Source organism: Ascaphus truei, chromosome 14 (assembly GCF_040206685.1).
Source record: "Ascaphus truei isolate aAscTru1 chromosome 14, aAscTru1.hap1, whole genome shotgun sequence".
NCBI lineage: Eukaryota > Metazoa > Chordata > Amphibia > Anura > Ascaphidae > Ascaphus > Ascaphus truei.
Window position 1 is genome coordinate 58,367,059 of NC_134496.1, and position 24,953 is coordinate 58,392,011.

The following is a 24,953-nucleotide window of genomic DNA, read 5'->3' on the forward strand; positions in this document are numbered from 1 at the left end:
TATGAGACCCTTTGATAATACTGAGGACTCTGCTTGATTTGGTGTATAGTCTGAAAAGTTATTAGTGCAGTCCTGCTGTTGGTGACTGTCAATGTTTGTGTTATTTGTGGTTGTGCTGGCTGCTGCAGTGTGTCTCATTCTGAAAGATGTGTGATTCTGTTTACTTCTTCCCATCTTATATATCATGTAGATAATGTTAAATTGTAACCTTTCTCTAACTCCTTGAGACAATGTCTAACTAAACTATCTGTACCCCACGTAACATACTGTATGTATCGATCTAGCACATCTTAAAGCTTGTTAATTAAACATTACTATTTATTTTCACCTCTCCCTGTAATGCATTACTGTCTCTTGTCCGTTCTTCCCCACTTACGCTCTCCTCCATCATGCCCTGCTACTCTTTGCACTCTCTCCTCCCCTCTCTTTGCACTCCCTGCCTTACTGTGTCTGCTCCTCTCTGTACACACAACACTACCTCTCTTGTTTCTGTTTCCTCCTCGTACTCACCTTGCTGTCTCTACTTCCCTCTCTTTGCACTCCCTCCTGCCTCATGTGGACTCTGCACTCCATTCCCTTCTCCTTGTCATCCAACTGTCTCCTCCTCTCCTTGCTGTTTCTCCTCCCCTCCTTGCTGTCTCTCCTCCCCTCCTTGCTGTCTCTCCTCCCCTCCTTGCTGTCTCTCTTCCCCTCCTTACTGTCTCTCCTCCCCTCCTCGCTGTCTCTCCTCCCCTCCTTGCTGTTTCTCCTCCCCTCGCTGTTTCTCTTCCCCTGGCTGTCTCTCTTCCCCTCCTTGCTGTTTCTCCTCCCCTTGCTGTTTCTCTTCCCCTTGCTGTCTCTCCTCCCTTCCTTGCTGTTTCTCCTCCCCTTGCTGTCTCTCTTCCCCTCCTTGCTGTTCCTCCTCCCTTCCTTGCTGTCTCTCCTCCCCTCCTTGCTGTCTCTCTTCCCCTCCTTGCTGTTTCTCCTCCCCTTGCTGTTTCTCCTCCCCTCGCTGTTTCTCTTTCCCTTGCTGTCTCTCCTCCCCTCCTTGCTGTTTCTCCTCCCCTTGCTGTTTCTATTCCCCTCGCTGTCTCTCTTCCCCTCCTTGCTGTTTCTCCTCCCCTTGCTGTTTCTCCTCCCCTCGCTGTTTCTCTTCCACTTGCTGTCTCTCCTCCCCTCCTTGCTGTCTCTTCTCCCCTCGCTGTTTCTCTTCCCCTCGCTGTCTCTCTTCCCCTCCTTGCTGTTTCTCTTCCCCTCCTTGCTGTCTCTCTTCCCCTCCTTGCTGTTTCTCTTCCCCTCCTTGCTGTCTCTCCTCCCCTCCTTGCTGTCTCTCTTCCCCTCCTTGCTGTTTCTCCTCCCCTCCTTGCTGTCTCTCTTCCCCTCCTTGCTGTTTCTTCTCCCCTCCTTGCTGTTTCTCTTCCCCTCGCTGTTTCTCCTCCCCTCGCTGTTTCTCTTCCCCTCCTTGCTGTTTCTTCTCCCCTCCTTGCTGTCTCTCTTCACCCCCTTGCTGTTTCTCCCCCGCATCCTTATTTTCTCTCTGTCTCCTCCCCCCTTAGCTATCTCTCCTTGAGGAGAAATTCTTGTTGCAGACATCCTTAGCCGTTTTATATTTCCGAATGTTTGTCTGTGTTGTTGCTTAGCAACTCTGTAACAGCTGAACCTTGGTACGGAATAATACCTAATATATATATATGTATATGTATGTAGTGTGTATGTATATATATATATATGTATATGTATGTAGTGTGTATGTATATATATATATATATATGTGTATGTATGTAGTGTGTATGTATATATATATATGTGTATGTATGTTGTGTGTATGTATGTATGAATTTATATATATATGTATGTGTGTGCGTGTGTATATATATATATATATATATGTGTGTGTATATAGATATGTATATATCTATATATATATATATATATATATATATATATATATATATATATATATATATGTGTGTGTGTATATAGATATGTATATATGTATGTGATAAATATTAAAACTAGCTGAGAGACTATTAAAATAAAGCCAAGAAGTATGATGACCGCTTGGAATGAAAAATCCGAGAAACCACCTGGTTTTAAAGAACACACTGTGCTAAAGGATAACCCAGACTGAGTCAAGCTGTCTCCCTTAGACGTGTGTGGGAAGGGTGTATTGTTTTTACCACGGCACTCCAACAATACAAAATATGTTATGTTTTCTGGAGCCGCTGGCTGATTGTATTAATATTTCCATAAGCAAGGCAGTAACCTTACATTGTAACTGACAGATACATAAATCTGTGTAACATAAGGAGAGCTCACGATGTAGGTATCAGCATGGAAACATCACCAGGATCACATACACTCAATGTGCTTCTCTAGGTGTTTGGTGGAAGGAGAAGGTGATGTTGCTTTTGTGAAACACAGCACAGTGTCAGAAAATTCAGATGGTGAGTATGGATAAACTGAACTCCGCAGTGACCCCACCCTTTTGCCTTGACCCACCCCCCCGCAACATTAAAACTTGCACTCTACAATTTGGACCTAAAAGTGGGGTCTGTGAACTGGGGCTCTAAAACCTGTTATAGGATACAAGCCTTCTAGACCCAGCTCTAATACCTTGCTGGCATGCAATAACCCTGTCTGCCCCCAAATATCCCCCTTTCTCCTCATGTTCCAGAAGTTTCTGCCATGCAGCTATTTCTCATATGGGGCAACCCATACAAGGCAGCCCACTTATAAGCCTGCACAGGCAGCTACAGGACCATGAGTCAAAGGGAATACAGCCCCCTTGACCTTCATAGTTAACCCCACACACGGTTCCTAGCTTGTAACCCTATGGGGGACAGTATAAGGCAACAGAATTACAGGGCAACACGGTAAGGTACAATATTAGACTAAAGAGCTGACACTCTCAGCCCTTGCCATACAGTTTAAGGGGTAACCAGCTGGGCGTGACCTTTATTAATGAAGGCCGGCTACCCCCTATCATCACAGTTATTGATTGCCTATGGTTACGGGGCCAGTGTGGCACCTAAACAGGGAGTTGTTTGATGATAATCAAAGTCCTGCAGTGCCTTACTGCTGCTGTCACATTTATGTGCACTCTTAACACTTCCAGAAGAGTCTGCACAATCATCTGGCAGTAAAGGGGTTAACCTCTTATCTTACATCCCGTATCTCTATGGTCGACTGGGACTTGATTTATGTATCTGGAAGCCTCGAATTGTAACATTATTATTAATATTATTAATAATGTAATCTGACAACATTTTGCTCATCTATTTATAGGCAAAAACCCAGCTTCATGGGCCCAAGATGTTTTGTCCGAAAACTACCAGCTGCTGTGCAGGGATGGGACCCGTGTGGGTGTCAGCGAGTGGAGACACTGTAACCTGGCCAGGGTCCCCGCTCATGCTGTTGTTGTCAGGCCAGACATGGATGGGTCTCTCATTTACAGACTTCTCAATGAAGGGCAGGTGGGTGCTGATAACATTCTTTCTCTGTAGTCCCTAATGGATAATAACTCCTTCATTGCTTCCGGCACCTTGCACTGCTTGAAAAAGTAATGAGGGGGAAATGTGAGATGTTTTTATTAATTATTAGCTACTTGTGTTTTTCAAAAGTTGGAGGTCAATACTGTATGTCAGGTTCCAACCCTCTCTGTGTCTCTCACTCTATCTGTCTATCTCTTTGTGTCTCTGTGTCACTCTGTGTCTCCGTCTGTGTCTCTCGGTCACACTCACTCACACTCTGTCTGTCTCTGTGTCTCTCTCTGTGTCACTCTGTCTGTGTCTCTCTGTCTCTCTCTCTGTCTCTCTCTTTCAGACAAGGCAAATAGGGATACATGATTATTTACTGCACAGTATTACTTCCACCAGAAAGAGCCTCTGGTTGTGCTAGCAACATTAACATGATCCTGTATTATATCTGTTCTGCTTTCAGTATGAAGTGATGTTCCTTTTGATTTTTTTTACAGCGCAGATTTAATTTTGACAGCTCTGGTTTCCAGATGTTTCACTCCACAGCCTACAATGGTAACAACTTGCTTTTCAAAGACTCCACCATAGAGCTAAGGTTGATCTCCACCCAGACGTACCAGGCATGGCTTGGGGATGAATATCTGCATGCAATGAAGGGGATGAGCTGTGACCCTGACAGTAAGTGAAGCCTTTGCATGAATATACACACATTGCCTGCCAGAGAAATGCAATATGTGTATTATTCGTTTTAGTAATCTCACAGAAAATCACAGCATCCCTAACAATATATATATATATATATAACAGAATAAAAGAAGAAAAAAAGCGCCCGATCTTCGTGTAATACCGTAAGTAAAATGTAATATAACATGGACATCACGATTGAAAACTCACAAAACATTGTATAGGTGATACTCATGCTCCGACCCGTCGTATTTTGTCGCCGCGCGCCTCTGCTCCACTGGTGGCGCTCCGGAATGACGTCACGCCTCTGTGGGTGAAGTTACACCTTGTAGGTTCCTCCGGCAACTCCCGTCTATTAGGTATAAGTTCCCTTCATAGTAAAGAGTCCAAATATACCGGAACTGAGTCTGGCTTCACTCTCCCAAATGTATATTTGGACTCTTTACTATGAAGGGAACTTAAACTTAAGAGACAGGAGTTGTCGGAGGAACCTACAAGGTGTAACTTCACCCAAAGAGGCGTGACGTCATTCCGGAGCGCCACCAGTGGAGCAGAGGCACCGTGGCCATTACATACGACGGGTCGGAGCATGAGTATCACGCATACAATGCTTTTATTATTTGGAATCTTGTGAGTTTTCAATCGTGATGTCCATGTTATATGAAATTTTACTTACGGTATTACACGAAGATCGGGTGCTTTTTTCTGTTAGGTTTGTCAAGGGAGGTTGTTGTGCCCGAGAAGAAAGCTGCCAGCATCTGGACAATTTTTGGTCGGACCTATCTAGGTCACATCATTGGTTTGGTATCAAATTGATATACATGGACTTACTTTACCCACTTGATTTTTAAACATATTTTGTGTTTTTATATCATATTTTATTTTTTCATTTTTTATTTTTTATTATGCATTGTATGTTATTATAGCACGGTATTGATTGAGTGCACAGAATTGTGATTGCTTAACATCACATTGTGGTAATTCTACAACATATTAGAGTTTTTTACAACCATATAATATCAAATTATATATTATACGAGTTCAGTTAATATATCCAGTTTCACCAGGCGCAGTCTTTTTTTCCTTTGTGTGTATATATATATATATATATATATATATATATATATATATATATAAATATAGTATATTTATTTTTTACACATATATATATATATATATATTTTTTTTAAACTCAATCTTTATTGAAGTTTTCCAAGGGAAGGAAACTAAACATTTGGGGAAGGTACAGAAAATAATAGGGAGGGTTGGGAGGGGGAGAGGGGAGGTAGGGATACAATCCAGTAAACAAGTACAGTCATACATGAAAGATTGATACTATTATACAGTTACCATTAAGTACATAACAATACTATAAAGTACTGTTTCATTTTTGACTCTGGTTTATTATTACAGATAAATTAACAGACTGAAGGATTATTCTTCTCTGACCCAACAACCAACAATATATTTGTTTAATGCTTTTAGGAAATGATTCCACTATTCACTCTTCCATTCAGTAATACGATTGCTTCACATGGGAAAGAGTGGGAACTGTTTAATACATTTGTTAAAGGGAACATGAATATTTTGATGGATTATAGTGGTCAAAGTTTGATGGTAATAAGGGTCGCTGGACACCACTCCATTAGTATTTTCACACAGAGATTCGACTTTACTTTATTTAACCTAATCTTTATTGAAAATTTTTCAGTGGGAATAAGGTACAGAAGAAAACCAATGGGTGGGGGGAGGGAGGGAAGGCAAAGCATATGTGTATTGGGGTGTCTCCACAAGGTTATTTAAGTCTGGTATAGGCATAAACATTGCAAAATTGTATCAGAGCAATGAGCCTGACGCCCAAAAACAATGCATCTCCCAGATTTTGAGTTAGGACCTAAGGGCAGATTCTCAATTTAGTCCTGTTATATTCATATAGATCATCCACCTTATTTAAATGAAAATGGGAATTAATTTCAGGAAGCCTCTCTATTTCTATTTTCACAACATAGATATTGCTGAAATATTTCTCAAATATTCAGTAGTCGTTATACTGTAACTTTGCCCAAAATATTTAACTTTTCACTGCTAAATGTTTCTGCAATGCATTGCACAGCAATAAATTGCTGTTCCCTCTGTCAGTAAAGGGTTAATAAACATATCTATTTTTTAAACCAGTCAGTATCACTTCTTTTTTTTTTAAAGACACTTGATAATTTACAGTCTGCATTGGGCACCCATTCTGTTTATATGTAACAACATTTATATCATTTAGGATTGCCAAAAAGCCTGCGCTGGTGCACGTTATCTATCGGGGAGATATGGAAATGTGCAAATATGGCCAATGCCTTTAAAAACAAGACTTTGAACCCATCACTCCAGTGTGTTTCTGCTGACAGCACAGAAAAGTGTATGAAAATGATTCAGGTGACAATGCTGTACATTTCCCTTACCCCTTTGCCTGACTGCCTGCAATCACTGCAGAGCTAAACATGTTCAATGTTACAATCCTCCCTTAGGAAAAAGAGATTGATGCTGTGACTTTAGATGGAGGTGACATTTACACAGCTGGGAAGAGATATGGGCTGGTGCCGGCTGCTGGAGAGAGTTATTTTGGTAGGTATCATAACCAAAACTCAGGCACATGCAGCATGTGAAAAGTAAACTGCTGTTAATGTTTAAATTCTCTTGATCAACAGTTTATGACGTAAATAGGAATGTGTGGATATAAAAATATTAATAATTGTAGCGCACTCCCCCCCCCCCCCCCCCCCTGGGAGATATGGCGGCTACGGTATGAGTGGTGCGTTACCTGCGGCCCACAAGAGGCCTGAACATCCGCTGCTGGGATCCTGGGGTGTACCTGATCCGTCGGGTGACAGCGCCTCCACCTGCGTGGGATCCTTACAATGTTGGATAACCCCGTGCAGGACGCTATATAATACGCACTGGTATGGCATGGTATGACAAGTTTACTGAACACATGTAAATAATATAAATAATAGCGATAAGACAGAACCACTCAGGCCTCGCAGGGCCGCACCCCTTCACCGCGCCCCCCAACACTGTGTCCACACCCCGGTGGGATTTACCCCAAAGTACGGAGGTGCCCCATGGCACCCTACTACCCTGGTGTCCACAGAGTCAACCCATCCCAAAGTGTGAGACAGCAATGTCCCATTAGAACTGAAGGTGTATAGTTGGTGCACTTCGTGCACTTGGTGAGATACCTGCCGGGTTCCACACCCTGTAATGTCACAGCCGAAGATAGGATCCACTGATCCAGCGACGGTTGTGTTCAGCGATGAGTCTGCCTCTGTGTTGTGTGGTATCCAGCTGGAGGGTCCCACACTGAAGAGAGTCTCTGGTAGTAGCAGATGGCCTGATCCCAGAATACAGGACGCAACTGCTGCGCAACGTTCTGCTTTGTCCTAGCTGGGGTCTAAGGGGGTCTCTGGGCTAGTGCAGGGGCCACTGACACCCTGCACATGCACACCCTAAACTTCTGGTGTCCCAGCTCCGACTGGCGTGCTCTCAGCACGTGCAATGTAACAATATCAGGGAGGAGGGGATTGCTGCAGCCCTATTGGCTGATCTGGGCCATCTGATCTAGCAGCTTCAGTGGCTGCTGGGTGTTGTAGTCTCCGCGGAGCCCATGGGTATAATGGCCACCTCTGTGTACCTCCCTGTGCATGCGCAAGGTGCACCAAGATGGGTGCTGCAACAGAACACACTGCACTGCGCATGCACGTCTGCGAAGGGAGCCGCCGGGAGCCTCCGGCGACACGGTCGCCACTTCCACAAGTTGCCGCTATCTCCTTACCATTCCCACCCTGTAGTGGATGTAAGCGGGGGAACCGGGGACCGGGGAACCAGGGAAGGGACCCTACTACACTCTCCCCTGGGTGAAAATACCAACGTTCCCTCTTAGGAACAGCGTAACAACATTATAACCACACAGAGTTATATAATAAAAATGCAGTCTGCATATACAATCTCAACACTTGCAATGACTTTATATGAGATTGTATAACTGGGTAAACATGACAAATATCGAGAGTATTTTACTCTGCAACCACTGGTGAGCCTCGTAGTGGGGTGCCCCAAATGAATCGTAGGCTACCCGGTTAGGAGGGTACCTCATTCTTTGGCTTCTGTGAAGCTCTTCTTCTACTCCCTCAGGGGAGTAATGTAGATTGTCCTGAGGCTCAACGTCTCCCACTGGGGTTACTAATGTCTCTGTAAACTCTTTGTGGTGCAAAGCAGGGACTTCTTGGGTCCAGAGGTTGGCTCATTGGAGCCACTGGAGTAGGCATTTGTCGTCTGGGTCATTTACCAGTAGCTCCCTCGGGAGGTGCCCCTTGACTTCGAAGTACTCTTTGAGAGGGCCGCTCCATAGGATCATCTATGGTTTCTTCATTTTCTCCCAATCGTGCTGGCTCACCATCCAGAGGTGTAGCTGGTATCTCTGGGTCATCATCCTCCCCCACTTGTGGGATAGGTAGGAGATGATTTTGGGGGCATACCCTTACCCGGTGTAAGGAATCGGGGAACACGTCCCTTGCGGCGTGTTCCCTCCTTACCTCCCAAAAGTACCGCAGCTGCCGCTGGCTACGCTCCCCTCTCTGCCCGTGCGTGCACCACCGCTCCAGTTACAGAGCGTGCGCATGCCCGCTCCTCTTCTACTGCTGCCACGGAGCTTGACTCCGCCCCCTCTGACACGTTGCGCCTCCCTAGCACGTGGCGCGCACGCGTGATGTCGTGCAATGATCCCCAGCTGCGTGTCAAGCACTGATTGCCCCTTGTCTCCTGTGAACCTATCCCAGTCTCTGCTGGGGCCGAGTCTCTGCTCTACCCCCTCTGCTATTGGTTTCCTGTTCTTTTTTATATCCTGTTTCTGCACTTACAATGCTCAGCATAATCCCTTGTAGCTCAGTGCTGTCTGGTCTTGTGCTTGGTTCTCGCTCTTATCTTTTCAGTCTTTATGTTCCTGACCCGGTCTGTCTGTGTACCTCCTGTGGATCTCGACCTTGGCTACCCCTCCACCACACTTACCTCTATACTCCTTGGACTCGGCTAATGGATACTGACTATGCGGCTCTCTCCTCTCCCAGACCATTGGCTTACGAACTCGACTACTCTAACATCTCTAACCCAAGATCCGGCAAGTACCCAACTAACCCTTCTCTGCAGTCCAGTCCCGGCTACGCTCAATGCCACATTCCGGGCACGCCCCCGCTGCTGTGGGTGTGTGGTATCTCTCCTTCCCACCTCAGTACCGGGGTCTTGTCAGGTTTGCGGGCAGCGCGGGCGTTACACCCGGCCATCCGCATCTTTTATGCAGTAGACAGGGAGGCCCGGCATTTGTGACTCAACTTCGAACGCTCAGTCTCTCCAACGGTCATCCAATTTATGTTTTCCTGGGATTCTGAGGTTGCGGAGAAGCACGGCACCTCCAGGACGAATCTCCCGAGGTCTAGCTTTATGGTCATATCGTCTTTTATTGTTGGCGTTTAGCTGGGCGGAGGACATTTCAGCTAGCTGATAAGCCTGTTGCAGCCTTTCCTGGAGCCTTTGCACATATTTGAAGTGCGTCATATTGGGTACCACGTCGGTTGATACCCTCAGTCCAACAGCAGCCGGGCTTCTCATCTGAACATGAGGAAGTAAGGGGAGAATCCCATGGACTTGTGGCAGGTACAATTATATGCATGCACCAATGTTTCCACATGCTTGCTCCACTCACTTTTCTGAGCGCTTTTCAGGGTACCAAGCATATAAAGGAGAGTCCTGTTAAATTGCTCCGGCAGAGTGTCTCCCTCCGGGTGGTACGGGGTTAGTTCGGGACATAGCAACAGCAAAAAATGCAAAAAATGCACAAAGCAATGCACTGCCCAAGGAGACAGGTGATAAAAAATGAAAAATACTTATTGTCTATCTAACATTAAAAAGAAGGAGGCGATGCTATGGGACCGTTCTCGGAAGGGGGTGGTATCACTTAATCTGATGGTGTGTTGGGCATTTTGGCTGCAGCCCACATCCATCTCGCTCGTCGAGAAGACTCCTCTTTGGACTTCCAGCTTGACCATGTGGTGGAAAGAATTGAGTCCCCAAAGTCATAGGTCAGCCTATGACGGGGAGGGGGTACCCAGGCCAATAATAAAGGTATTATGCCTGGCTGGGTGCCCCTGAACCATATTGGGGAATGTGAAGTGTCAGCTCTGCAACCCAGTTATGGCATGTGTACGGTATTGTAATAAAGATGTGTGTGTTTTACTGTTCCAGGGGTGCCAACCAGCGGAGATTCGCAGGGCGTGAGTTCCAGGGATGATTTTACAGTAAAGTGTTGTCAGGGTGTGTTTGGGTAGAAGGGGGCCAGACTTGCTGGTTACCCCAAAACATGTACTCAGGAATTCTACCAGATTCCTGGGGACACGGAGACACAGACCACCAGACAAAATACTCCCTATGAAGCAGTTTTCAGCTCATTGCCAGATTTCCCTGCTTCAGCACAGACCAGAACAGTAAGACCGGGCAGGGGGAAATCACATTCCAGGTTCCCCCGGTATATGCCAAACACCCCAGAACTCAGTGTAGGGGTTCAGTGTCTTTCCCATCAGGTATAAGGTGGCCAGAGTAAAAATGTTTTTAAACTCAGCGCTTGAGTAATAAAAGCGGCTGTGTGCTATCTTTTGCTAGGAAGCTCCCAGCGTGCTGAAACATGCGGTGCCTGTAGTTCAGGGAGAAACACGAATAGCACCCATAGCATAATTTTTATAAGTTTGTATAAAATTTGATTTATGAAAGTCCCCCTCAAATAGTGTATCAAACATAATAGGCACATTTGGGCTTTCATTCAGACCACCGGGGACCGGTAATCACTCATTTATTGTAGCCCCCACTTAGTATGCGTCTAGTGACTCACTAAAGCAGATAAGAATGTGCAGCTCCGGACTTCTAAGACATCCCGCTGGCTTGGTGCCCTGATGTCTGTAAAAGACCGGAGTTGAAAGGGCTCAGTGTCCCCAAGGTGTTAGTTGGGGAGGGGATACAGAAGTACACCCATCCTAGTGTAAAGTCTGGGTAGTTTAGCAAATGGTGGCTAGCCCAGACTTAGTGTCGCCAGGGAGAGGGGCTGTGTCTCATATGCTAAGAAGCAGAGGTGCTAAGTTGGCTCATGCTCTTAGCAGAATGAGAAACCCCCTCTGCCAGATTTCCAAAGTATTGGCAACTTCAGGATAGGTGGGAAAACTTATTCCCATGGAGAGATTGGCTGCCCTAGTTAGAGATAGAGATTTAAACTCTATAAGAATGCATGCAGCCCATCGGGAATCAGATTCATGTAAGATTTCATCAAGCTTCGTAAGAAACATCCAAGATTTCGTAAGCTACAAGGATTCTAAGCGCCATTACAGCTGTGACCGAACCAAAGAAGCAGCTCTTTCTGAGTACACAGCAGTTGCAGGTAGCGCTGCTGACCGCGGACCATTTCAAGCCATTTTGCGAGCAACTCCCGCTCCTGGGAAATTGCTCGTAGAGACTCTGGTTTTCAAGATTTCATTTTGGGAACATTTTATTTTGTTTGGCCCCATCCCAGTAAGTGTATTTTGAGTTTAATTGTGTAACATTGTGTGGATGTCCATTCGTGAAATAAATTACAATTTATTTTATCGCCTTGCTTTGCTCATTCATATGATCCAGTATATAGCTAGAAAAGTGCCCAACTGAATGTACTCGTAGTGTGAAAATGCAGAGTAGATTAGTGCAAATAAAACCCTTTTATTGGATATTAAAATATATATTTATAAGTGGTCAGGTGTATAGATCCATGACTTGTCCCCAGAAAATAAACCACTACCTTTTAAAGCTTCTAAGTTAGATGTGCTATAGCGGAATCGGTGACTATATCAACCCCTCCAAAATCCCCCCGTAGTAGTGTGGAGGTGACTGTCCTCTAGACAGAATAGTGAAATACACATGTACCCTCAATGGAGTAACTACAGTGGTGCAGAAGCTCTTATTGTTTTAACTAAAAAATAAGGTTTAGTTCATAAAAGTAAATGAACAGTAGGTAGTGACGTAGCGACGACATCACGTGGCACTACCTGCAGGAGATCCAAGGAGAGGTGGAGTGACGGCGTGGACACTGACCGAGCTAACTAACAGATAAGCTATAACGGGCATTAACTTGGCAAGCTTGTGGGATTACACATAGCAAGTAGATCTTCCATGGCTGTTAGTTTTACCGGATGAATTGTCATCTCTTCTCAGTGATTACTATATGTATTCTCCGATCCCGTCACCCCCTCCACATAAACACTGATACAATCTGGGGCTTTTAATAGAGGTGGTTCTGTTGGAACCGCGCCTCAAAAATACTCCTTGAATGTATCTTATATCTATGCTACATACATACACCCTATTCTTTTGGGGTTACAGTGTATATTGACATGAGCAACTAACTCTGATATTATAATTAAGCTGATGGTTTTTCTGCTACAGCTCTGTGGTGATTACTTGATACATTGAGTGCAACTTACTTTAACTATGTTGCGACTGACTTCATTTGATATCTGCTTATATAATAAGTGGATTCTGAGTATCAGTAACGTCTTGTTGGTATAAAATGGGATATTTGTGTTATCTGTAATCATTCTACTATTGCACACTTGGATTAACAGAGATTATCTGCACAAAAATCTCTATAAGTGTTTAATGGATCTGACTAATGCAAGTACACACTTATAAAATGGGACACTGCTATATACTTACCCAGAGGCTATAAATTGACGTGGTCTGTAGAACCACGCCTCGAGGAGTAAAAACACTTTTAGAGTGTGCCTCACTACACAGTATCTTTTGATACTGCAGATTTAAAGTGACATATAGCGGTTTTAGAGACACACGTCTGAATATTTACCATATGTACCAGCAGTAAACCGCAAAACATCTTCTTTGAGGCTTTAAACTGATGTGGTCTTTTGAACCACGCCTCGAGGGGTAAAAACACTTTTAGAGTGTGCTTCAACATACAGTATATTTTTGATACTGTCAACAGTATATTCATTTGCATGGGTTACAAATGTGTATGCGTGTATTATATTAATATTCACACTGACTGACACCGCATCTGATCATACCCTGATGGAACACGTGATGTTCGTCCCTTCCAGTTGCATAAGCGGATATATAGGTCATTTGATTTTCATTGATTTATGCTAATTATGGTGGCTATTATTGCATTTCCCCCTCAGCTACAGTTGTAAAAATATTGGTGCATCCAGTATAACAGACTGTTCATTAACTTTTATGAACTAAACCTGATTTTTTTAGTTAAAACAATAAGAGCTTCTGCACCACTGTAGTTACTCCATTGAGGGTACATGTGTATTTCACTATTCTGTATAGAGGAAAGTCACCTCCACACTACTACGGGGGGTTGATATAGTCACCGATTCCGCTATAGCACATCTAACTTAGAAGCCGTAAAAGGTAGTGGTTTATTTTCTGGGGACAAGTCATGGATCTATACACCTGACCCCTTATAAATATATATTTTAATATCCAATAAAAGGGTTTTAATTGCACCAATCTACTCTGCATTTTCACACTACGAGTGCATTCAGTTGGGCACTTTTCTACCTATATACTGTATTTGCTATTGGCCCTACATTGCACCTTAGTATGCTCTACTATTGCTCTATTTCTATAGGCTGATGCAGACATTTTCCCTTCTCTCTTTTTCCGTTTACTCACCATATTCATTCATATGATCCCCGGGTATAAATGTGTTAAAAGTGCTGGTCTTCCGTGACACAGCCCGACTGTTGGATCTTGTACCGCAGCGGTGGTCGCTTGCGCGGCCATCGTATCGACAGGAGTAACTGGATATATTCGACCCAGTTGTTCTGCCATATATTCGACCCAGAGATGTTCTCGACGAACACTTTGATCTGCCCCGGAAGCTTGGAGGTCCATTCGCGTACTTCGGGCACCAGTTTGTAGGTTCGGCGAGCATCTTCCTCAGGTGTACTTTCCAGGGAGAAAAGGTGGTCGGCCTCTTCGTGGTCCGGGTAGCAGCACACTGCGACCATGCGCTTCACTCCCCCTGGTGATATTTCGGTAACACCTGCCTGGCGGTTGTAGATGATCCCATGCCCATCTTGGGCCAATATCTTGCAGCACTCTTCTAGGAGTACTGGGTGTATCGGTAAGGCAGGCAGGGGACAGAGGGCTGCTCAGGACTTGGCCACACTGGCCAGGGCAGCCAAAAGCACACCTCAATGGATTGGAAAGGCTGCAGCAATTGGAAGTGCACCCAAGTTTGCAGAGGTTATCCAGGAGAGGAGTTGCTCTAAGTACCACCAGATTGGTCAGTCAAACCCAATCTGTCAGGACCAGGAAAGGTCCAATGTACCCCATCAGGGGCAACGTTCACAAGCTGCGAGGCCGGTCACCCGTGTGCGGCTGGCACAGACAGAGGAGTCAAGTCCAGCCGTGGAATCAACCCACAGAGGGACGTCCATGGAGAGATCTGCGCTTGACCCCCAGCAACCAGCAGCAGAGATGGAGGGACATCAGTCTGCACCAGCCCAGGTGCCATCCAGCGATGTCCAGCGGGCACCATTGTGCCAAGTGACCATAGGAGTTTGCCAAGCAGCTGGCTTGCGTGACTCCAGTGTCACTGTTACTCTGGTCCGACCTGATATGGCGAGGCAAGAGGATCTGCTCCCTGGACCGGGGGTGCAGATGCTCCTGCCAGGTGATGGGCTGCGGCTCACACCGGTTGCCCGGGTCTCTTGTGATTGGGGTGCCGGGCGTGGCATAAGGGAGGAGGGGGTATTACCCGGGTTAGATGCTGAGATCCTCCTTGGCAATGACCTGGGACATATTACATGCATGTTTACGGCAGAACTGGTCTTGTTGCAACAATTACAAGGAGCCAGCGATCAGGAGTTGCACCTGAAGGATCCGCCGTCCCCCTGCATTTGGGACCAACAGTTCCAAGGGTCTCTGTTGAGACCAGACAGGTAAGCCAGACTGAGTCGCGACAGTATACTGACTTACTTTGCTCTTTATATGTTCCTGGGTTCCCTGACTTTGAGACTAAGTGTGGGAGGCCAGAATTAGGGACACAGTTTAGGGGTGCGGTGCAGTCTGAGCCCAGAGAGGAGCGCAGGAGGCTCCAGGTGTCTGATTCTGACTCGGCCAGTAGGTCAGGCCGGGACTCCTGGCACCGCGGGCTCTTGTGTGCAGAGCCGGGGTCTACCAGTTTAGATAGGGTTTGGACTGGTAGAAGACAGCTAGTGGAACAGAGGGAGTGTAGGCAACAGTTGTTACACAGGGTCCATTTCATACCACTAGTGAAGTAAGACAAAGAGAAATAGGGCTGATCATGTTAACATGGGTAAGGAGTATTTCAAGCAGAGTGTGGCATCAGTGCTGGCTCTTTGTAGCACACTGATGGGGGACCCAGCGAGCAAGGCTCTGCCTACCCTCCTAGGGGAATCTAGAAAGGGGGGAACAGGAAGGACTAGGGTCCCAGTGCAGTGCACAGCAGCGTGTGCAAGCGAGGGTTATGCTAGGACAGCATAGGGTTCTGTTCCCAGGTAAGCTGGGCAGAGCACATAGCCCGGATCATCTAGTGGAGACTGGTGATCAGAGACCTCTGCATAGGTATGCCTATCAGGTAGCAGCGGAGTTAGCAGAGAGTGTAGAGAGGATACTGGAAGGGATGCACAGGTTTGCATGGACATACTTGGACAACACGGCTGTGGGTAGTAAGTTGTGGGACTTACATTTAGTTTCTGTAGCTGCAGAGCTGTAGAGGATCAGGGAGGCAGGGCTGACGCTGAAGACTACAAAATGTGTAGGGGGTATGGCAGAGGTATTTTACTTGGGGCACGGAGTGGGTGGCGGGCACCTGAAGCCAGAACCAGAAAGGGGTAACGTTTTGTTAGGTCCTGCAGGTTACTACAGGGAGGCTGTTCTCCAGTACAGCACTGTGACCCAACCCTTGACTGACGTGACCCAACAGCGACTCTCCGGTCTGTTGGTCGGGTCTCCTGCCTGTGGACTCAGCCAGGAGAGCGGGGAGGTGGGTGAACCTCCCATTGTGCATCTGAGCAGAAAACTGCTGCCCAGAGAAGTGGCATATGCCACTAGTGAGCAAGAGGGACTGGGGGAGAGTGGCAAGTTGCTGCACTGGAGTCTGGCATTGCAGGACTTTGACTTTGCTATTCAACACCAGAAAGACAGCCTGCTTGGTTACCCCTGGTTACCCCTGACCCGTGTTTTGGGGTCCTAGTGTGTCAGCTCTGGGGCCCAGGCATTGTGTATGCATTACTGTGACTGTGTGCAAAAAATGAGACAACTGCCATTTTTGTGTTTTTACCTTTTCCAGAGGGGCTTGGACTGGGAGATTTTCAGGAGGTAAGTTTCAGGGTGGGGTTTCTAGAGAAAGTTGTTACAGATTGTGGCTAGGTATCGGGGTTCTCAAGTTATGAGTTAGCACAGAAATGTATCTGGGAATCAAGTGAGATTCTCGGATACATGGTAGCCCAGTGCTCCAGGCAGACCCCCATCCTGAAACCGTTCTTGCGACTCACCACTAGGACGCCCTGCACAGAGCAGGAAAAGGTAAAAATGGGACACAAGGGGTTAATGTATATGCCCAGACTCCAGGCAGGTATAAGACTGAGGGTGGTTTTATTAAAATAAGAGGTTTAGGTTTGTAGTGGTTTGAAATGTATGTTTAAAGATCCAGTTGCTGTGTGTAAGAGATGAAGGCGAGTGTAAGGTGAGTGTAAGAGATGAAGGCGAGTGTAAGGTGTGTGTAAGAGATGAAGGCGAGTGTAAGGGGAGTGTAAGAGATGAAGGCGAGTGTAAGGTGAGTGTAAGAGATGAAGGTGAGTGTAAGGGGAACCGTTTAGGTTACACTCTATTTCCTGCATCAAAAAACTGTAACACATTGTCGCAGCAGAATGTGTATATTTTACCACACACAATATATTATATTACATGGGTATAGTTTAATGTGTATATAGGTTTATGCTCTGTGGGTGAACTGTGGGATTTAGAAGTCATGGCTAGCAGGCTCGGTGCCTATGGGCTGAGAGTTTATTGAGGGGGTAAGGAAAATGTTTAATTCATGCTAGAATTAAACGGTGTAAGTTAGGTTTTAAAGTCCCAGCGGGGGCTTATGACTAATAGCTTCAAAGGGACATTTGTCCTAGAGGTGTTCACAGAGGTGTTAGCAGGAAAGGCTAATTGGAACACGGTTATCCTCACTTCAAAGGGTCCCTTTGGCCTAGCTAGACTGAGCGGCATTCATTAAGAAATCAGGAGGGCATGTGGTAAGTGGCAAGTGGCCAGTGGGGGGGGAGGGGGGGAAGGGGGGAAGATGACAGTTTTGTTGCACATGCTCAGTCACTGTTCTGAAGCTTCTGCCAGGCTACCTGTGTTACTGGCAGAGCATGCCCATTGGCCAGGGAGAAAATTCCCACACAGTGATTCGCTGCAGACTGACAGGATGGACTTTTGGGAGTTTGTAAAAAGTTATGCAATCAGTCAGAGAGTTAGATTCATCAGATTCATCAGATCCATCTAAGTTTTTCATGACTCCCTCAGTTCCATCTTGTATGATTCACCTGAGATTCAGTCCCATTTGAGAAGTTCCAGCTCTGAGTAAATCGTCTAAATTTCTCAGAGGATAAGTGACCAGAATTCAACAGCAAAAGGCTACTGGAAGGAGAAGTGGCCTGGAATATTTTGCTGTGTGTTTGCAATTAGGAAAGATTAGTTTTGTTATCCCAGTTTCCAAAGTAAGTGTGTCTTTTTACTGTATTGTTGTGTAACATAGTTGTGTACGTTCGTTAGGTGATTAAACACAATTTATTTTTATCTCTCTGCTTGCTCAATCAATTATCCCGGTAATTAAAAGTCTTAATAAGGTTGATCTACCGTGACAGGCAGGGATACTGGGACCTGACTAATGGCGACCATGTGGCGAGGAGATGCGTGGCTCCGCAGGGCCCACTCATGGACGCTCCGGCGGGACGGTAGAGACATGGTCTCTAATTTAGTCTGACTGGTTTTTTAAATTAGGTTGGGCACCCCAGGTCTGAGATCTCAGCAGCGACACCAAATGAAGCGCACTTTCCCCCATCCCCAGGGAGATATGGCGGCTATGGTATGAGTGGTGCGTTACCTGCGGCTCACAGGAGGAATGAACCTCCGCTGCTGGGAGCCTGGGGTGTACTTGATCCATCGGGTGACAGCGCCTCCACCTGCACAGGATCCTAACAGTGTGGTATAAGCCCATGCAGGACAATATAAGAAATACACATGATATAATAGGTTTACTGAACACATGTGAATAATAGCGATAAGACAGAACCACTCAGGCCTCGCAGGGCCATACCCTCTCACCGTGCCCTACAACACCGTGTCCACACACCGGTGGGGTTTACCCCAAAGTACGAAGGTGCCTCTGGGCACCCAACCACCCTGGTGTCCACAGAGTCAACCAACCCCAAAGTGTGAGACAGCGCTGCCCCAGTAGAACTGAAGGTGTATTGTTGGTGCACTTGGTGAGGTGAGGTACCTGCCGTGTGATCTTACACCCGGTAATGCCACAGCTGAAGATAGAATCCACTGATCCAGCGACAGTTGTGGTCAGCGACGAGTCCACTCTGCATTGGGTGGTATCCAGCTGGAGTGTCCCACACTGAAGAGCCCCTCACCTGCTGTGTCCCTCACCCTAGTGAGGCTAAGTTGGACAGTGTCCCTGTCTAAGGGCCTGTCCCTGTAGCAGCCACAAACAATCCAGGTGAGTCGGGGCCTAGCTGGGGCCTAAGGGGTTGTCTGGCCTAGTGCAGGGGCCACTGACAACCTGCACATGGACACCCAACCTTTCTGGTGTCCCAGCTCCGACTTGCGTGCTCTCAGCATGCACAATGTAACAATATCAGGGAGCAGGGGATTGCTGCAGCCCTATTGGCTGATCTGGGCCATCTGATCTAGCTCCGCGGAGCCCATGGGTGTAATGGCCGCCTCTGTGTACCACTCTGCACATGCGCAAGGTGCAACAAGATGGCCACCGCAACAGAAGACACTGCACTGCACATGCGCGACTGTACTGCGCATGCACGACCACATCCAGCTGTCTGCAATATTATGATGGATTTTAATATTATTATCTAGCGGTCCATTAATCATGTTCCCTGTTTGGAGCTTCTGTGACATGCAGCTTCATAATTTTGTATATACGTAGGAAGATTTCAGACTTTGTAACCCCTTCATCCCCAGAGCCCACAGCAATAAAAGGATTAGGCAATATACTGTGGGACAACCGTAGTGTAATATCTCCCAGCGCATTTCACTTTTTGCTCTTTCTTTTAACAGAGTCTGACCTGTCTAATAGTTACTATGCAGTGGCCCTCGTCCACAAAAGCCCTTCTGATGCCTTTACCATCCATGACCTGAAAGGCAGAAAGTCCTGCCACACCGGGTACGAACGCACGGCCGGATGGAACATACCTGTAGGAGCTCTGATTCAGAAGGGCTTCATCAGGCCTGAAGGCTGCAGCACTGCCAAAGGTGGGAACAAAATGTTATTTCCTTGTATCACAGTGAAACATTCCATAGCTGAAATGATCTGGCAAGGGCGTATTCCAGTTCTGCATGTTGTCTGTGTGTGTAAGAAGTGTCCACTCTTAATAGCTTGCAGTATCTTTTAGTGAACCAATTTGAGCGTTTTTCCAGAATTAAATGATAGTGTGCAGAGCTTATGTCCTGCCCAGGATGCAGGGGCCTCTTATACTTAAATAAATAATGAGACCAAACTGTAATTGTATTTAAAATGGTGTTAAAGACCACAACTTTAATAATAATAATATATTTTATTATTAATAATAGCATATCCCCATTAATGAAAATACTAATATCATCAACCTTAGCCTTACCGGCATTAAGGTAAATGACGATAAATAAATATCGTATCAAAACTTTACTATGCCTCCTCCTAGCCAAGAGTTTAACTTATAACCATCAAACCATGAAATAAAGCTGTGACAACCAATTCATTATTTTTTATTTCATATTTATATTTTTTTTATTATATACATATAAAAATAACACAATCAAAAATAAAACTTAAAATAAAATCTACAAATTAAACAACTAAACTGAAATTAAACAAAAGGGAGGGAGAGCGATGAAGGTAAGATTTAAATAGTAACATCTAGCAGCCAAAGCGCCGATCTTTACCCCCAATTGACTTCCCCTTGGCACAAAACAAGCCAGACCCGCACAACTAATACTGCCTCTAAAGCAATGTACTAAACATTTTAAATGGCTTCTATATAAATAGGTTGGCAACTCTTTCCAACAATAACTCTTTTTTAATTTATTAATGACAACATTCTTATAACGAAAAAACGATTTTAAATTCTCAGTTTCCTTCAATGAATCAATATTTACAGAAGGAATCTAAAAACCATTGAAAAAGTGCCGAAGCCAAACGGCCGTCAGGATTGCTGCTATCTCCCCTTTGCACTTGGTGCTATTGGCAGCACTTTGTAGAACAGTTAATGGACTATTTTGACTGAGTTACGCTGAACTATTGGACACAGGCTAATCACCAATGCCTCATTACTGACACCACAAGTATTGTACACACGTAGCGAAAGTAACCCAGTTTGGGCACTCTATCATAATCTGGATGTATTCTGATAATCTTAAAAACATTAATACAAAAAGGATTATAAATGGCACACCACTGTTTAAGGAAAATTAGCAAGGTGTTTGCTTTTGGTGCTCACCTTCCGTTGATCCTGGCATCCCAAAGCTGGATCCTAAATACTGGCAAGGTAGGAGAAAAAAGAAGGAGCACACAAAATATAGTGGTATCAAAAGATTACCAAATGTATTGATGCATCAGAGCTTAATGTGGTAACGGTTCAGGACACAAAGTCCCCCACCTTTGAGGTGTTTGGTCTGAGGAAGGGACTTTGTGTCCTGAAATGTTACCACATTAAGCTCTGATGCATCAATACATTTGGTAATCTTTTGATACCACTATATTTTGTGTGCTCCTTCTTTTTTCTCCTACCTTGCCAATCTTAAAAACATATAACTTATCACAATAATGCCATTGATCGTGACTGTGGTAAACCATGCCCACAATATGGGCATGGATTGCCACAATGACAATAAATGGGCAACTTAAAAAAAAAAAAACATCACACAAAAAACAATTCATAACAATTAACTAAAAATAAGCAAATGCATTGCTTGCTACTGTCCTTATCTGTACCCAGAAAGGGGCATAGATAAGCACATTGGCAGTCAATGGACAACCTAAAATAAATACACGATGAAATCAAATACAACTAATGCGTTTCATACCTTTGCTTGATTTACCCTCCGAATCCTACTTGGGCATGATCTCTTGACCCATGATGCAATGCATGTTGGTTGAAGAGACGTCTCCGGTAAGTTCTTTCCTTCTTTCTTTTCTTGTATTTTCTCTGCTGTATAATCCAAAAGGTGCCAGAGATGTTGACCCATCATCTTTTTGGCTTCAGATGGGATGGGACAGGTGTAACGCGTAGCTCACCACAAACAAAGTGCAACCGCGGTGCTGAGGTAGGGAATTGGTTAACGCCGACCCACAGCCACGCGAGCGCGCCTGGGATGTAGAGTAGTCGTTCAAGCCAGGTCAGGGTTATAGATTGGAGAATGGTTAAGGTACTTGCCAAGTTCAGGATTGGAGAGTATCGGATAGTCGGGGTATGTAGCTGGGTTTAGGATAGGAGAATGTCAGATCGTTGAAGTACTTAGCCAAGGTCAGGACTGGAGAGTGGAGAATCGTCGTACAAGCCAGATCAGGAGTAAAGAGAAGCGGAGTCCAATGAGCTAGCAGGGTTCAGGCAACAAGAGGTTAAACAGCATACAAGGCAAGGCAGGATTCAGCAACAAGGATGTGGCAAGGCACGGCGTCACAATAACTATGCTCAGCAATGACTGACTGCAGACTGAGGGTATATATAGGAGGAGCCTCCAATAGCCAGCCAAGCCGGAACCAGGAAGTGAGAGTCGATTGGCTGCTGGTGCACACAGGTGTGCCCTATGATGCAGCCTAATCCGGGCTGAGGGTGGAACTGCTCGTGCGCCATCCTGCGCACATCACGGAAGCCAGGGGGCGGAGTTTAGAACGTGCGTCCCTTCCACGTGATTCCTGGGACAAGAGGGGGCGGGGCCAGTCGCGCGCTGACCCGCATGCATCACAGAGATCAGAGGGCGGGGCCTGACTCGCGCATCAGCAGGGAGGCGGGCGTCCACATCATGTGACAGTGATGGGGGCGGGGTCTGAATCCGCAGGCGGTTGTACAGAGTGCGCAAGGTCCATGCGCGCATCTACTGAGACCATGAAACTGCACATGCTGGGTATCCGTCACGGAAGGCTTGTTGAGCTGAGCAGATGGTCTGCGACCACCAGGATGACGAATCCTCACAACAGGCCTTATATAAGGCCTGTGACATCACATTGGACTAACAGCAAAGGCTGTCTAAAGCGCACAAAATGTGTATAACAATTAAAATATATGTGCTAGTGTGATGGACCGGCCTGTAGGTGAGGGCAAATAGAGGCACAGACTGAGGGTGAACCTTAACTGGATTGGGTTTATTTGCCACAAAACAGCAACCAAAACATTGGGGCTACTGCCCCTTTAAGGCAAAACACAAAATAATAAAATAAACACCTACTCCATGTTAGGAGACTAAATAAACATGCAGATCCCTAGCTAACGGCGCAGGCCAACTAACCTGGTTCCCAGCCCAAAACATATAAAACAGTATTTAGAAAGACAGGGAACAATAGTTAAAGTCTTATCTGGCATTGTTACAGTGATTCCATCACAGGGTCTCCATGTCGCTCCTTCACTTCCTCAGGAACGCCGGTACTGGGGAGCAATCTTTATCATGGGTGTGATTCCCAGCTGGACCCCACAGGCCTGCTTCCTTCAGTCCTAGAGTTAATAACAGCCAGGCTCTCTTATGGCTGGGAGAGGTCTCTCTACTCTCCTGGGTACTACTCTACTCTCCTAGCTCTCTGTCTTTGGCAACTTCCTGCCTTTTATAGCTGCTCAATCAGGAGTTCATTGTCTACACCTCCCAGTTTAGGTATGAAATCTGACACCCGTGCAGTCTGGAAAGGGAGTTAACCTCTTCACTCCCTTACAGCTATACACTCTGTGCAGAATCAATAATTGACCCAATGGGGCAGCATATGTGAACAGTTTAAACAATAGTGCAGTGTGATCCCAGTCACTATAGTTAAAAACCACAATGTGCAAAGTGATAAGGAGTGTAATGCACCAATAGAATTGGGAAAATACAAACTTCCCAATGGGAATGGATTTAAATGGAGAAAAAAAAGAAAGCGCAGGACCTCTCATAGTGTAGTATAATCTTAAAAATGTATTGGTATAATAAAGGTGGTATGATATGCACGTACAAAAGGATGCAAAAAATGGAGCATTCGTGTATAATAGCCCGGCTCCAGGCATTACACGAAATCCCTCTGGTATGGACATCCTCCAGGTTAGTACAGGCGCCTCTCTCCACAACCATGTATCCATCCAGCTGGCAGCAAACCCTGGCTGGATACGGCATCTTCCACCGTTCAGCATCGTAGAGGGTGGCCGTCCGCCTCGACGAGTGGAGTCCTGAACAGTTGATTTTCTTGTGACGTCACCCGCACTTGAACTAACAGCGCCTCAGCTGCTAGGCTGCCGGCAGATGTAATTTCTGTCCGAGATGCAGGGAAAGGCGTACCTGTGCAGGCGTGCCTGCTCGGACAAAGTTAGCGCAAGAAAAGTCTGTGTTCACCATGTACTAATGGGATATTAGGCTCAGTGAGCATAAAAGTACAGTGCTTAAGGTCACTTAATCAGAGCTAACTTTATTCTCCTATCACATTTGAGTGTCAAATGGTACACCCCCAATCCGATTGGTGTACCATGTGACAGGTTCCTTTTTTTTTTTAAGAATGTGATGTCATTAAAAAAGGAGGGAAGCCAGGTAATCTGTAAGTATATGATTCCCTCTCTTTAAGATGACGTCACTTCAGCAAAAAAAAAAAATGGAAGCCATTACATGGTATACCCAGAAATACAATAGGAAAAAACCTGGCGCTTACCTTAAGCTTAATATATGAGGTGTGCTTACAATGTGGCAGTAAGTTAGACCACGGCTCTATGACAGATGCTTTGAGCCAGCATGGAGTTCCCCTCTGCTGCAACCCCAGGGAAGGGTTAATCCGGAACCCTTTTAAAGATATAGAGACATACAAGCAATGGGGGAGCGTGGGATTAGAAAAACATTTGACAATAAAAAACAATAAAATACAATAAAATTAATGTGGTTACAACAATATTGCTGGGGGTTGGTGAAAATATTAAATACACTTACACGGCCATGTGCAAGCGGACACGGTAATGTGGTTTCTTTAAGCAATTCCAGTCACTCCCAACAACAGGTAATGGTGGTTTAGAGGGTTTTGAAATAAATATATAAATATATCTGTACTCACACGGCCATGTGTGAGTCCTTGCAAGAAATTGGTAACTTTGGGGTTAAATTAACCCATCTGCATCTCCCCCCAGTGTAGACTCTTCTTTGTTTGCAACCAACGTGGGATTCTAACTCCAGTCTTGGGCATCAGATGGGGACTCTCCCCAGTGGTGGTAGTAGGGGGGGGAGTAGGTAGAGAAAGTGAGGCACGTTGTCAGTGGGGTTTAAAACACA

General features: G+C 45.6%; 1 protein-coding gene across 1 annotated transcript in view; it reads left to right on the top strand.

The window, feature by feature from the left end:
• The window catches only part of MELTF (melanotransferrin), an 87,210-nt gene that overhangs the window by 51,019 nt on the left and 11,238 nt on the right, over positions 1 to 24,953 (top strand). Inside the window, exons 6-11 of the mRNA XM_075571160.1 lie at positions 2,359 to 2,426; positions 3,268 to 3,455; positions 3,956 to 4,136; positions 6,415 to 6,566; positions 6,659 to 6,755; positions 19,545 to 19,739. Coding sequence (XP_075427275.1) covers positions 2,359 to 2,426; positions 3,268 to 3,455; positions 3,956 to 4,136; positions 6,415 to 6,566; positions 6,659 to 6,755; positions 19,545 to 19,739 — 881 coding nt within the window. The remainder of the gene's footprint in view (positions 1 to 2,358; positions 2,427 to 3,267; positions 3,456 to 3,955; positions 4,137 to 6,414; positions 6,567 to 6,658; positions 6,756 to 19,544; positions 19,740 to 24,953) is intronic.